The sequence below is a fragment of the Poecile atricapillus genome, chromosome Z (assembly GCF_030490865.1).
Source record: "Poecile atricapillus isolate bPoeAtr1 chromosome Z, bPoeAtr1.hap1, whole genome shotgun sequence".
NCBI classification, from domain to species: domain Eukaryota; kingdom Metazoa; phylum Chordata; class Aves; order Passeriformes; family Paridae; genus Poecile; species Poecile atricapillus.
The window spans coordinates 145,257,917-145,271,707 of record NC_081289.1 but is presented as its reverse complement, the minus strand read 5'-3'; the positions used below and the strand labels follow the sequence as shown (position 1 = coordinate 145,271,707).

The following is a 13,791-nucleotide window of genomic DNA, read 5'->3' as shown; positions in this document are numbered from 1 at the left end:
GAAGCCCATCTGGTGAAAAACCACTCCAAACTCATGCACAGATTTGACACACTAAAAGACTTTATGTTTCTAAAGATGATTTCGTGTTTAGAGAAGTTTCTTGTTTAAAGAGAAGAAAAGAAGACAAATTCACTTTCCAACCACAAGGAGTTTCTTACTACAGGGAAGCAAGCTACGTAGTAAATTATTGTCTGGGTAAGAATGAGGGATTCCTGGCTTTCTGGTTACTCCTCTCCCTTCCTTGTTGGATCAAGCTGGCTGGTTTGGGTTGGATTATGCAGCACTTGTCTGTCCCTCTCTTTTTTCCCCCATTTATTTCTGTGTTTGCTTTGATGGCTCTGTTCCAATGCACGGTGGTGTTTGCCTGCTGTGTTCTGTGCCAGGCTCATGAATGGCACTGCAGTGTGGCAGCTGGTGAGCTCCTGTCCTGTCACTGGGGCTTTTCTGCATCACCAGGTACCAGAAACCAGACCTGAGACTGGAGGGATGATGAAATACATTAAGTGCTCAGCCAGCTGTAGATGCATCAGTATCTGAAAAGCCCAAGGCTGGCTCCAGCAGTGAACACTCATGTGGTTTTCAAAGGTGTTTACATTTTAATTAGAAAGGAGTCAGATCCAGGGTGTAATAATTTACATTTCTATGCTTGATGTTTTGACGTCTGGGAAGGTAGTGGTTTTAGAGCAGCAAATCCAAGAAAGACATATGATGCTTTGTGGAGATGCAGCAGTACCTGGATACAGGGAGTCATGGTTCATCTCTGTTGCTTTTATTTTCCATAGTAACTGTTCCTGCAGGCGATTGGGTACGAGAGCTGCCTGCCAGCAATAAAGATAAACTGCTCATCTTGTTCTCTGAGATGCTCTCACCGCTTGAGAAAGACACATTGCTAATTACTTGTTGTTGGAAATTGGCTAGATGAGGAGAGGGAAAACATTGCTGCAGAAGGGGCTCATTAAAAGGAGATGCTGGGAATGGAGCCTCACTGATGGCCAGGAGTTCCAGCCCCAAACACAGACAGTCAAAGGTCCTTGTGGCTTTGCTGCTGTCAGAGCGTGAGCTGGTGGGTGGTTGTGTGCAGAGTCGAGACACACAGGGGGTTTCACCTGACCCAGAAGTGCTGATAAGAAGCAGATAAGAAGCAGGGAGGGCTGTCCTGCACTATCTGCTCTTCTCTGGTCTATGTGGTCAAAGAATCTCTTGTCTGGGGCTGCTGGGGCTTCCTCCTTCTGTATGAGCAGCTGCAGCAGCTTTGGAAGCCTGGCTTGGAATCTCAGTGAGCAGGAAATGTGAGGGAGGTGATGATGGAGGGTTTGACCATGAGCTGTTCCTCCCTGCCCAGGCCCAGAAGAGGGTGTCATCTCACCCTGGATTTCCATCTCCACCTGCACAAGGTGATGTCCAATATCGCTGTGGGGGGCAGAGATGGGAGAACAATGGGAGTGGGTTTTGGAGCCTGCACAAGAGACATGAAAGTTGTTGTTGGTTGCTCATGAGAGAGAATGTGATGTCTGGGACTAGGCTGGGACCTTTTCCTTCTGTCTCCCTGGGGGGATCAGTCTGGTTTGGTTTTACCACCATCCTGTTCAGGCACAGAAAAATCTGGGCTGCTGAGCTTTTCCTCAGTTCATGTCCCAGGTGTCTCAGAGCAGAAGGGACCTGCTGGATCACAGTTTGTTATAAACACCCAAGGGAGAACTAACACAAGAGGGATGCTGGATATCCTATCACAGAACATTCTGGAAGCAGCTGGCTGCATTGGTATGTGAAGAATTTGCGCTGCAGCTGCCTTTTATAGGAAGCATCTCTTGTTCCTAGAAAACTCTGGGATGATAAATCCCATGTGGCAAGACAAAGGCTTTCAGGGATCTGTCAGGATAGCTCTGTAGCCTGTCACAGCCTGTCTGCAGCAGCTGGCCTGTGATGGTATTTCTGAGAAATAAATATTCTATGCATAAAGGATGCTCTGCATTCCTCCTGACTTCACTTTGGAGTCATGGAGGAATGGAGGATTGGCCTAGGATTTTATCATTGTTTAACTGAAGGATAAGTAAGGAAGAGACATTAAGTGCTGTAAGTCAAGTCAGTCAAGCCCAAACCTGTGACCGTGTTGTTAGAAAGGTGGGCTGGGCGCTTGTCCTTTATTGGGCTTTGGTGGTGGTTACGCCTTTCAATAACTGAATTTCAGTTCAGGTGAGAAGAAGCCAAATGCATTAAGTAGTTCTGCCTGAACTCTGTATTTTAGAGATCTTTCCTTATCTAGGCATTGGCATTGGGTATTAGCTCCCAGCTGTGTAGTTGTCAGGAAAATCTGCTTCCAACTTTTCACCAACATGGTTGTGTGTGACAGTGTAGTGCTCCTGTTTCTCTTGCCTTTGGAAGCCACAGCCTTCAAAGAAACTCATCATGTGTGCAAACGCATTCTAAGCTCTTAGCATCCATCCAGCGGACGCAAATGAAAGAGAAAAGCAATCTCTTTGTTTTCTTTCCTTTGCTGGTGCTCAAATCACATTGGACCTTGCATAGGAGCAAGGTGTGCTGTTGTTGTCCTGATAGCAGGTCAGGATGTGGATTTGTCTGGATGAGTTGGGGCAAGAACTGGCTTGCTCTTGGGTTACCCCAGCCCCCTACAGCTCTAGTCTGGTGCAGAGGGGCTGGAAAGCTGGGAAGAGCCCTGGGCGTGCTGGTGCTGAGGCACCTCCAGTGCTGGGACAGCTCTGGGCCCCTCAGCACAGGAGAGACACCGAGGGGCTGGAGCGTGTCCAGGGCAGGGAACGGAGCTGGGGAAGGGGCTGGAGCCCCAGGAGCGGCTGAGGGAGCTGGGAAAGGGGCTCAGCCTGGAGAAAAGGAGGCTCAGGGGGCCCTTGTGGCTCTGCACAAGTCCCTGGCAGGAGGGGACAGCCGGGGGGGTCGGGCTGTGCTGCCAGGGAACAGGGACAGGAGGAGAGGGAACGACCTCAGGCGAAGTTGAGGTTGGATATTGGGAAAATTCCTCCATGGAGAGGACTGTCCAGCCCTGGCACAGCTGCCCAGGGCAGTGGTGGAGTCCCCATACACCTGGAGGGATTGAAAAGCCATGTGGATGTGGCACTGAGGGACATGGGTCAGTGGTGGCCTTGGCAGTGCTGGGGGAATGGTAGGACTTGATGGTCTTGGAGGACTTTCCAATCTAAACAATTCCATGATTCAATGATTCTGTAAGAATTGTTTTAAGAAGATCTCTTTATGGGTAGCAGTTTTGGTGTAATGTTGCTGTGCCAGAATATTTTTGCCCAGAAGCTTGTTTTGGGTGCTGGAGTCCCTTGGCATGGCTGTGACACAGGTGGGTCTCATCCCAGGGGATGATCTGTGTGAAGTTGCCCTGCTGTACTATCTTGGCACTGCCAGGCTGCTGCAGTCCAGATTTTGATGAGCTTTTGGTGTGGGAATGGCTGGAGCCTCCTCCCTGAGGGAGGACATGATGTGGGGTACTCTCACCCAGCCTCCAGTGAGCTGATGGAAGTGCATCACTGTCCTGCACGTCCCTGGTCTTCTCATCACGGACTCACTGCTTCTTAAATCATTTTGGTTGCAAATTCCACTCTGTTGCCTCTCAATCCAAAGTGAGTTCTTTCTCCATTACTGTTCTTCACCTATCAAACTCACCACTTGTTTCCTTCCACAAGTTCAACAAGCCTGGAGCACCTTTGGGAGAAAGGAAATGAGCCTACAAGTGTCATAAAATAATGCTTGTTCATATTATTTGCTGATGAAGGGTAAAACTGTATAATTGCCCGAAAAAATTGTATTATCTTGCTAGAGCAAGAACCCCATTTAGATCGCCCTTAATAACAGCTATTAATAATAATTATGCATTACAGTAATGCTGATAATTACTAAGTTATAATAAGCAGTCTGCACATCTATTGACTTTTTCTGCTTATGATTCCTTCTTTAGTGGTCACAGTAATGAGCACAACATGGCCTTTGTAAAATCATAGGATTCTACAGTGATTTAAGTTGGAAGGCACCTTCAAGGTCCTCAAGTTCTACCCCCTTGTCATGGGCAGGGACATCTTCCACTGCACCAGGTTGCTCCAAGTCTCATCCAACCTGGCCTTGAACACTTTCAGAGATAGGAAAGATTTGGAAGGTAATTTTCAGACCCCTCAAAACTTACAAACTTTGTGCTTTGACATAGTAGAGGGGAGGGAAGGGGGAAATGGAAAGAAAAAAGCAAATTTGAGATTGATCTCTGTTTGTAATGATTAAGTAATGTATCTGGGGTCTGGGTATCCTTTGTAGTAGGCGCTGAACCAACACAAAGCCAAGGGATCACTGCTTCATGAGGAGCTCTCACCAGCATTTGTTTGCTCAGTGTGGGAAGATAGTAAATGCTTTGATGCTCAAGTGTGGGTTTGGGTTTTTCTTTGAAACCTTTTTTTGTATGTGTTTTGAGGGCAAGGTGCGGTGAGAAACCAGCTCCAGGCTCAGATCACCAAGCAGAGCAGAGTTTTCTTCCTCTTGAGAGATGGTTTCCTTTAGAAAGAGGTGAAGGTACCACAAGATGAATTTGTTTTACAGTTTTCCACTAGAGATCCACAAATACCTCAGATATGTGGTTTGTATTTGTTTACTGGACCTGGTGACTTCTGACAAACATGTTTCCTATCAGTTTACCATCTCTCCTATTGCTACTTGACAAAATGCTGGTTGTGTACTTGGTGAGCACCCCAAAAGTGAGGCATGTGGTAGTTCTTCCTCTATTTTATGTTTTATCATGGATATTCGATGGGGAGCATCCCCAGGGCAGTGCCCTAGGCTTGATTTCCTCCAGTGCCAGCCTCAAAAAACCCTGAAATAGGCAAAAAGCACTTAGGGCTTGTGTCATGTGTGGCTCAGTGAGATGGAGGATCACCTCTGTCCCTGCTCACTCCTTCCTGAGTGATACCACCTGTATCATTTGTCCCGTGTCTCATGCCATCACACCCCTCCAGGACTCCTCAGAGCCTCCAATTCTCCCAACTCAAGTTTCTTTAACACTTCCTGTTTGATAATTTGTGCTTTCCATTTGGTAATTGGCACTAATTAGTGAAAAGGGGAGAAGCATGCCCTCCTCCAGGGCTCCACACTCTCTGGGGCTTCTTCTTTTTAATTTTTTTGACTTTCTTCTTTCTTCTTTGTCCTTTTTAATATGGAATATGATTTTTGTTCAGGAGCTAATGTGTGATATTGGTCTACGTAATGAACCTTTTTGACAGTCTGTGCACATTTGGGAATAATTCCTTGAGCAGATGAAATCCTTAGGCCAGAACTGCTCATTCTTGGCAGTTTCCAAATGAAGCCACAATTGTTCAGAAGTGACAGAGAAGAAAATAGTTCAGGGCTGGAAACTACATGAGCTGGGAACAGATATTTTTTCCCCCCCTTCCCTTCTGGATGGCATGTGACTCACTCCGAATTTGCTTAGCAATTATATACTTGTCTCAAAGCAGACTGTAAATACCCATTCCTGGTGAAGGAGAGGGTGAGGGATGAAGTTGTTGTGTCCTGCTGTGTGCTGGCAGCTCCCATGTCTTCTCCTTCCCAGCTGCAGGGAGGGAGGAGTAGAGATTTACCATAAGACACTGGTCCAAGTCCCAGTTCTTTTCAAACATAAAGTTATAAAATATCCTGAGCTGATCAGAGCCCAGCCCCAGGCTCTGCACAACAGTCCCAGCCTGGGCACCCCTGGCAGCGCTGTCCAAAGGCTCCTGGAGCTCTGGCAGCCTCGGGAATGTCACCATTCCCTGGGGAGCCTGGGCAGTGCCAGCACCCTCTGGGGAAGAACCTTGCCCTGAGATCCCACCTGAACCTCCCTGGCACAGCTCAAGAAGCTGGTGGTTTCCTTTCTTTACGGTGTTACTGGCATTGAGCCCTGGAGAAGTAGGAAGGAGAAGAGAATTATAAATCCCCTACGTCTTCTGTAGAGGCAATTTTCTGCAGCAAGAGGTTTTTTAAGTGAATTCTGTTGTGATCTCTGTTTCACCTCCTCACTGGACTGTGTATGGTCGCACCATTAGCTCAGCATTATTTACTGCCACTGCCCTAGAGAAACTTTTCAGTTATCATCCTTCTCTTCACCCTTGTCCATTACCCCCAGCTTCTCACCCATATCCAGCACAACTAGTGCTTTGCATTTATTAAATGAAGCATTTTAGTGTGAGATTTTTTTTTTCTTGTGCGTACGTCTGGAGGTTTTCAGTAGTTTGGGTTTTAAGCAGGAGGCCAGGAAATATGTCTGTTGTCCTTAAATGCAGGAATATTACAGAAATGGAAGATTTTTTGCATGCCTGGAAGCCCTAAATGCAACCACCTAGGATTCTTATAAATGGTATTGGAAATGCAGATGTACAGCAAAAAATATCCTGCCCATGGTAACAGATAGGCTTCGTCTGCTGGGTTTTTAAATCTTTTTTTATAATCACTGGGAAACAATTCCTTGATGTCTTTTTTGTCCCACTTCCTCAGGCCCCCTGTGTTCCTGGTGTGTCCCCTGAAGGGATGGAGAGCTCCTCAGTGGCATCAGCCTCCTCGGAGGCAGGGAGCAGCCGCTCCCAGGAGATCGAGGAGCTGGAGCGCTTCATCGACAGCTACGTCCTGGAGTACCAGGTCCAGGGGCTGCTCACAGACAAGACAGAAGGTGACGGCGAGAGCGAGAAGACTCAGTCCCACGTCTCACAGGTGGGTGAAAGGCTCACTGAAGGGTGGGAGAGGGACTGGGGGCACACTAGTGCCCTGTAGGCTGGGTTGGGGATGTATGTTCTCAGCTGAAGTAGCTTTTTCAGGGTTTGGGTGGTGAGGCAGGACGTGGTAAAATGCTGGGTTTGGGGCAGCTCGTTTGTTCGGGGATGTATTTGAGGTCTCCAGCCTGCTGGTAGCAATCTCCTGATGCTGGGTTTGGTTTTTTATGGTCTCAAGGTGTATCACTGAAAGTATTCCAGGCCAGGTTGGATGGGGCTTGGAGCAACCTGGGACAGTGGAAGGTGTCCCTGCCATGGCAGGGAGTGGGATGAGATGGGGTTTAAGGTCCCTTCCAACCCAAACCATTTCATGATTCTGTATATGAAGGATCTCACCATCTGGTATCAGCAGTGTTTGATCTGATCTGTCTGAGCTCTGCAAGTTTGCTGGAGCTGACGGTCTGACCCAGAGCTCTAGACCTGTTTTATATCACCTCCATGTAAAGAAATTACCAAAGGAACCTTTTTAAGAATGGATTTTGGTGAAGAGGTCTTTTACAATTTGAGTATCAAAGCCCTCAGAAGTGGGAGAAAATATATTTAAAAATCTAGTGATCCAAAGTGCAGTTTTTTAACCCAAGGCCAGAAGATGTCTGTGTTTAAAGTGACGCTTTAAAGCTTTAAAGCTGGAGGGGCTTCAGGTCAAACAGACAAGTCCTGATTATTAATGTGTCAAGTTCAAAAGTAGTATTGAATTAGAAATAAATTAGTAGACAAAGTTTTACAACCTCTTCTAGCCTGTCCACTGCTCTGCCAATAAGCCCAAGCTCCCTCTGCATTCTAAGGACGAAATTTCTAATTCTCATGGCAGCCCGTGTATGTTTTTTGCATTAATGTCCTCTATTGCAACAACCAAATCCATCTTCCAGTTGTGGAAATGGCATTTTAGCTTCCTGGCCTGCTCTGGAAAAAAGGAGCTGCTGGGTTTTTAATGCCAGTTCCGAGAGTGTTCTCTTTCAAGATGGCTGGGTTTTATTTTAAAAGAAAAATTTGTAATAATGAAAGATCTGAACATTAAACCTTTTAATTAAACCACTTTTAGAGGCACCTCAAGTGAAGCAGCTAAATTAAGTTGTACCCCAGACCATTGATGGAGAAATTTAATTCGGATTTATTGTGAAACTCCATCAAAATGCAGCATTTTGAATTCCTAGGGCTGTTTATTGGATAAAAAGCGAGGATGGGCTTTTACTCTGGGTCACTTGCCTTTATCAAGCCATATCTTAATGGATGTACTAAGAAGGAATTTGCTCTTGTCTCAAAAAGGCTTTTTTCATTTTTCCGCCTCTAAGAAAGAATCAGGAATTTTTATTTCTGATTTTCTCTTCCTGTTCAGTTCTTAGCAAAGCAAGGAATAAACAGGCACATATCCTGCAGCTGACTGGAGTAACCCCAGTGGAAGCCAGCCTGGTGGAAGGTGTCACGTTCCCTCTTAATGAGAGCTAGTGGGAGAAAGATGGATTTAGGGGAAGGACACTTGGCTGAGACCAAGGAAATTGTTTTTAACTGCAGGGCTCTGCCAGCAACTAAATCTTTAATGTTGGGCAAGTTCCTTAATCTCTCTGCAGCTTGTTTCCTTATGGCTGTGACATTTTCCCTGCCTGAGAGTGGATAAATCCATTCACCCGTGTATGTGAGTTGCTGGGATGACGCCACATCCCTGGACAGGTGCACTCCTTGCTGGGGGAAGGAAGCATCCTCCACACTACTCCCATGGAAGCTAAATCCATCACCACTTCAGAGAATCCCAAAATGTGGATGTTCTCATGATGAGGATGTCCCCAGCCTTGCTCCCACCAGGACAAAAGAGGAGAATCAGAGGGAAAAAGGCAATTTTATTTTGCTGTGGAGATAATGAGTGAGCTTGTACCATGAGAGAGCTTTCTAGGCTCTTGAGTGTGGTTGCACTCCAAATTGTTAAAGAAGATAGGCATATATCTGGTAGAAGTCTCTCAAGAGTGATGGCATCATGAACCTGTCCAGGGAGGTCAGCAGAAGTGGCAGGAGAGTGCTGAGCAGCTCTTTAAAGAGGGAGACTGAAATCCTCACATCTATGAGCTAGAACAGGCTTTCTGATGAGGGCAGGGATCGTGGACAGTTTCAGTGAAGACTTTTATTTTGTGGCCTCATCTGTACCTGTCACGGAACTCTCAGGTGGTTGTTTCTATGGAAATTATTTTTCATTTTCTTGGCACATCATCCTTGGTGATGGTACCAAGCACTGAGTATCTCTGGAGCAGCCAGGTGCTTCCAGCATGGAAAACCTCAGAAGTGGGGCTGGTCAGCCTCCTCCACTTTGTTGAAGGAGTTACAAAATGACTTTAGAATTGAGTAGCATCTTTCATATTTGTCTAGTGAAAATTTCTGCTACTTTTTTTTTTTCCACCAGTATGATGCAGCCCTACAATTCTTTAGGGGGAAAAAAACAAACCAACAAATGACACCAAATTCAATTATTTGGATGGAGGCACCTTGCTGCCCATGCCTGAGGCAAGCTGGCCTAAGAATCTGCTGATCCCCTATGGCCACGTATGGCAGTGACCAAACCTACAGCTTCCATGCTCATTTTCTGTTTTGTTTAGAATGGAAACACGGATTGCCCCTGCTCAGGGCATGTATCTGTCCCTGAAGCAAACAAGAGCTCAGAAATGAAGAAATTTTCCAACTTTGCATGGAAGAATTCTGCAGAAATGAGGGATAAACTCAAATCACCCCAGTGTGCATCACACACTTGGGATTCCAGACACTGTCTGAGTCAGCAAGGAGGTATTAGGGCTGGATTTTATTGCAAAGCACAATATCAAGTGCCTTCCTACAGTTGTTCCTGCATCTTCCCTCTACCCACTGTCAGCGGGTGGAGCATTTCCAAGCCAAAGCCTTTGGGATCATCCTCAAAAAGGAGGGAGTGCTGCACATGTACAGCGATGCCCGCGGCCGGACGATGTTTTCTGTGTGCTGTGGACTGACACAGCAGTTTTGCCCAGCCCAGCTATTATTTTACACAATCCCTTTTTTTATCCCTTTTGCAGTGGACGGCGGATTGTAGCGAGCAGCTTGATGGCAGCTGTTCCCCATCCCGAGGGAAGGGCTCGTCGTCTCACGAACATAACCAGGTAGGGTTTGTGTTTAGTTCCTCCTCCCCAGACCTTTGCCTTTATTTCTTGCACTGCCTCGCCTGGGAGGTGCTGCCAGCTTTCCCTCTCCCGTGGAAGGGGGCACATGTCCCTCTGCTTGGCATCTGAAAGCTCATTCCTGCCCAAACCATGGGAGGTGGGCAGCATTCTGATATGCAGATGGATGCTTTCACCAGGAGCTTAAAGGGGAAAAAACAAGAGGAGTCAGATTTATTCCGGAAGCCTTTCTTATTGCCACCTGTGGGGGGAAGCTGAGAGGAGCATCAGAGCTGACTTGGAAGCATGGGATGTAGCTGATAGGAGGGATCTTTGTGTAACTGGGCTTCTCTGTTGTGTGCTGCAGCACAAGGATGGTGTTGCAGGGAAAAGCATTAAACAGCCGAGAGGGTGAGCTGGCAGAAGAAGCAAAATTGCACGTGCTGAGAGTCTGTGTTGGTCATACAGTGACAGGAGCCAGGTGTGAGTCAGTTTTGGTGCTTGGATGTGGTGTCAACATGAGTGAGGAGTGTTTACCAAGCACTGCTGGAGGTGGCTGTCCCTCCTCATGTGAGTACCCCCATAGAAGAGGGTTGGGTAGGGTGGAGGCTTGTGTTTGATCCTTGTCATCTGGTTGATGAGCTGCTGTGTCACCATGAGATCAGCTCTGTGAGAGCAGCACTTTCCTGAGGAGATACGAAACTGAGGGAAGGGGAAACAGCATTTCTAGTTGCTGTGGCTGATGGATGTCCCACCCAGAGAAGTGGCTTCAAGTTGGTGACTTTCATGCTCTTGCTCTGCTTATATCCTCCAGACTCAGTCTTGTGTGTGGGGTCCATGAGGAGGAATTTGGGACCACCTTACAGGGGTGTACAAGAGGCTGTGCCAGGGCACAGCCCTGAGGAGGGCATATTGTAGCTCTCATTCTGAGCACATCTTCCTCCCACATAGAGCCATGCTGGAATTTTTTGGCTGAGGGATGGGGGCTCAGGAATCCCTTCCCTGCCATGGCCCTGGGGTGCTGGTACCAACACCTGCACCCAACAAAGGCAGGCTGTTGTTGTGTAGGAGGGTGTGTGCTGAACAGAGACACTGAAGGTGCCAGACGGAATTGTGGATTTAATTTATTATAGCTTTGATCCGCTTCAAAATATTCAGCAGCAAAACCTCATCCAGGCTTCCTCCCAGCACTGCAGACAGCTGCTGGATGTTCAGCTGGGAGGCTGGCCATTTCCATTGGGCTTCCTTGGGTGGATCAGGGGTTTTCCCTGCGGAAGAAGGTCCCTGGCTCTTCACCCAAGGGTTCTGCTGATGTGTCAGTGGCTGGTGGGGACCACAGGAGGATGCAGGAGCCACACATGGGTGTTACTTTCCTGATATCCCCCATCTGCCTGGTGCCATGCACTCTTTTGTTTCGGCTTACATGGGGTTTTTTTTTGTTTTCCTGCTGTTTTTTTGTTGGCTTTTTTTTCTGTGGGAGTTAAATGTATTTGATCTCCTCCTACACAGAGCTCGTTTCCTACACACAAACACCATTCGCTGATGCCCAAGCTGCTTACCCTGTGTTTGGGCTCTCTCCCAGCCTGCAGCAGAGCTAGTAATTATCTCTCTCCATGTTTGGCTTCCTTTAACTGTGAGTAACAAATTTTCCTTGGCACCAAAGAGGAGCTGCAAGCTATTGTTCCTCTGTCCAGGCAAGCATTTATCTCACTGTCACTGCTATATGAGTGAAATGCTGCTGCTGAGGATCAAGTGCAGTTTATTAACATTTCTGGCTGTTTTCACTATACTCTTTCAATATTAAAAAAACCGAAATCATTAGTAAGATGTTTTTCTTGAATTAAAATTATCAATCACTTTTCAGACCTGCTAAGGAAGAAGCCAGCTAATTATTTCCCAGTAGAAGAAAGGGGTTAGGTTTTGGGGGTGGTTTTTTTTTGTTCTGTTCAAGGTTTGTCTGGTTTCAATTTTTTGGTTTTGTTTTGGGGTTTTTTGGGGTTTTGTTGTTGTTGCTGTTTGGTTTTTTAATGGGTTTTTTTGTTGCAGTTTTTTATGTATTTGAAGGATTTGGGCAGAAAATGGAATTCCTAGTTTTCCTATTGTGTTTCCAGCTGAGATTTCTGCATTGCCAGTTTTAGTTGAAAAATACTTGGATGTGAGATTTCTGCTGGCTTCAGCTAATGTGGAAATGTGGGTTATGTATCAGTGACCGTGGTATGCCTCACGTGGTTCTAACCTGGCCATCAGAAAGGGCATTTATATGGAAATCTAGGTTAGTCCTGGAAATATATTCAGCATGTGGTTCATTTTCTGTGAAAACAGAGTAGTCCAGGCTTGATTTTTCAGAAGTAATTGGCTTCCTAAAGGTTATAGGGAAGCCTAGAGATGTGACTTTCCCATGCCTGAAAATCCCCCTATGCACCCCTAAGTACTTGATGCCGTTGAAATTCTGGGCTGTACAATCCAGCAAGGTTAAGAGTAATAAAATAATTTATTTTTTTCTTGTTTGTGTGTGTGTTATGCATTTATATATAATATGTCTGTATATAAGCATCTACTGATTGTTGTACAAGTATGTGGCTGAGAGCAGTTTCTGAATAAAATACAATATAAGGGTAAAAATGAAGTGTCTTGATGCAACCTGCAGTCCAGGATATTCCTAAATTGCTGGTTTCTGATGCTGTTGGGTGTCTCTGGAATAGAGCACCCCAGACTTGCCCTGCTCTTGCACTGCTTGGTGAGACATGTATTAGCAGCTGTGTGAGACTTAGATGGATGTCAGTTCCCATAGGCTGGCAGATGGGCATTCCATACAAAGCAGTGGCTTAAAAACAGAAAAAAAAATCCCCCTGAAATATCCTGGTCTGCCCAGTTCTGTGGGCAGGTGGCTGTGAGAAGGTGGTCTGCTCATGGGGGAATCTCCTGAGATACATTTTGTGAACTCACGTGCTGGGGAAATCCTGGTCTCACAATTGCATTCAGCTCATCTGTAATTCTTGTTTCCTACTGGGACCTCTCTGTTTGCTGCATGGTGTGGCCATGTTCCACTAAACCCCCAGGAAGTTTGCCAGGTCTCACCACGTGTGAGCCTCTGGGCCAAAGACCAGGTACTCAAAATATTATTTGAGCACCTCATTGCCTCTATAAATGAAGAAGTTTTAGATAATGGAATAATTTTTAATGCTTTTATGTTTGGATTTTTTTTCTTCCCCAAAAAGAGCCAGTGGGAAGTTTTTATATAATACTTTATTTGCATTCCCCTTGTGAGGCTGTGGCAAGTAGGAAGCTCTTTGATATATTTCTGAGAGCAATTCATTAAGTAAAAGAATTCTGGTATGGTGCATATTGAGGAAGCCAGCAGAGCTCTTGGTACATGAAAGACCTGGCAGGAACTACATCCCAGGCTCCCCTTATGTAAAGGGAATTAACAAAAACCAGAACAGCTCTGCGGGTTTGTGCCATTTCTTCAGGCAGTGGGAGAGGGAGAGCTGAAAATCTTCCCTGGCCAAGTCCCTCCCTTCCCCCATGGTGGCTGGCTGTCACCCATCATCACCAAGCATAAACCTGTGTTGTTGGCAGGAAACAGCACTTGCTTTCATTCCACTGCTTGTGTCCATGCCCAGCCAGGTGCAGCAGGAACTTGGTACAGGGTTTGGGTTCTCAGCGGCTTCTGCAGTTGATGGTCATGTTGCCAATCCACTGAGCTGTGAAGGAGCAGGCAGGGTGTGTAGATCACACCCGATGATCCCACACCTTGCTTGCAGCACTCTTGTCCTGTCCTCCCTGAGGAGCTGGTGGTGAAGGAGATGATTTTGTTTGCCGTCCTGTTAAACCAGCAGAAGCAGCAGCAGGTGGTGGCAGGGTGGGGTGGTGGGTCTGCACTCTTGGGCCTTGGCTGGAGATCATACTGCCTGGAGTAA

General features: G+C 46.5%; 1 protein-coding gene across 2 annotated transcripts in view; it reads left to right on the top strand.

The window, feature by feature from the left end:
• The window catches only part of CTIF (cap binding complex dependent translation initiation factor), a 147,435-nt gene that overhangs the window by 21,166 nt on the left and 112,478 nt on the right, over positions 1–13,791 (top strand). For both annotated transcript variants that reach the window (XM_058828214.1, XM_058828213.1), the window contains exons 2-3: positions 6,490–6,702; positions 9,791–9,874. In XM_058828214.1, the coding sequence (XP_058684197.1) occupies positions 6,523–6,702; positions 9,791–9,874 (264 nt within the window). In that variant the 5' untranslated portion in view covers positions 6,490–6,522. The remainder of the gene's footprint in view (positions 1–6,489; positions 6,703–9,790; positions 9,875–13,791) is intronic.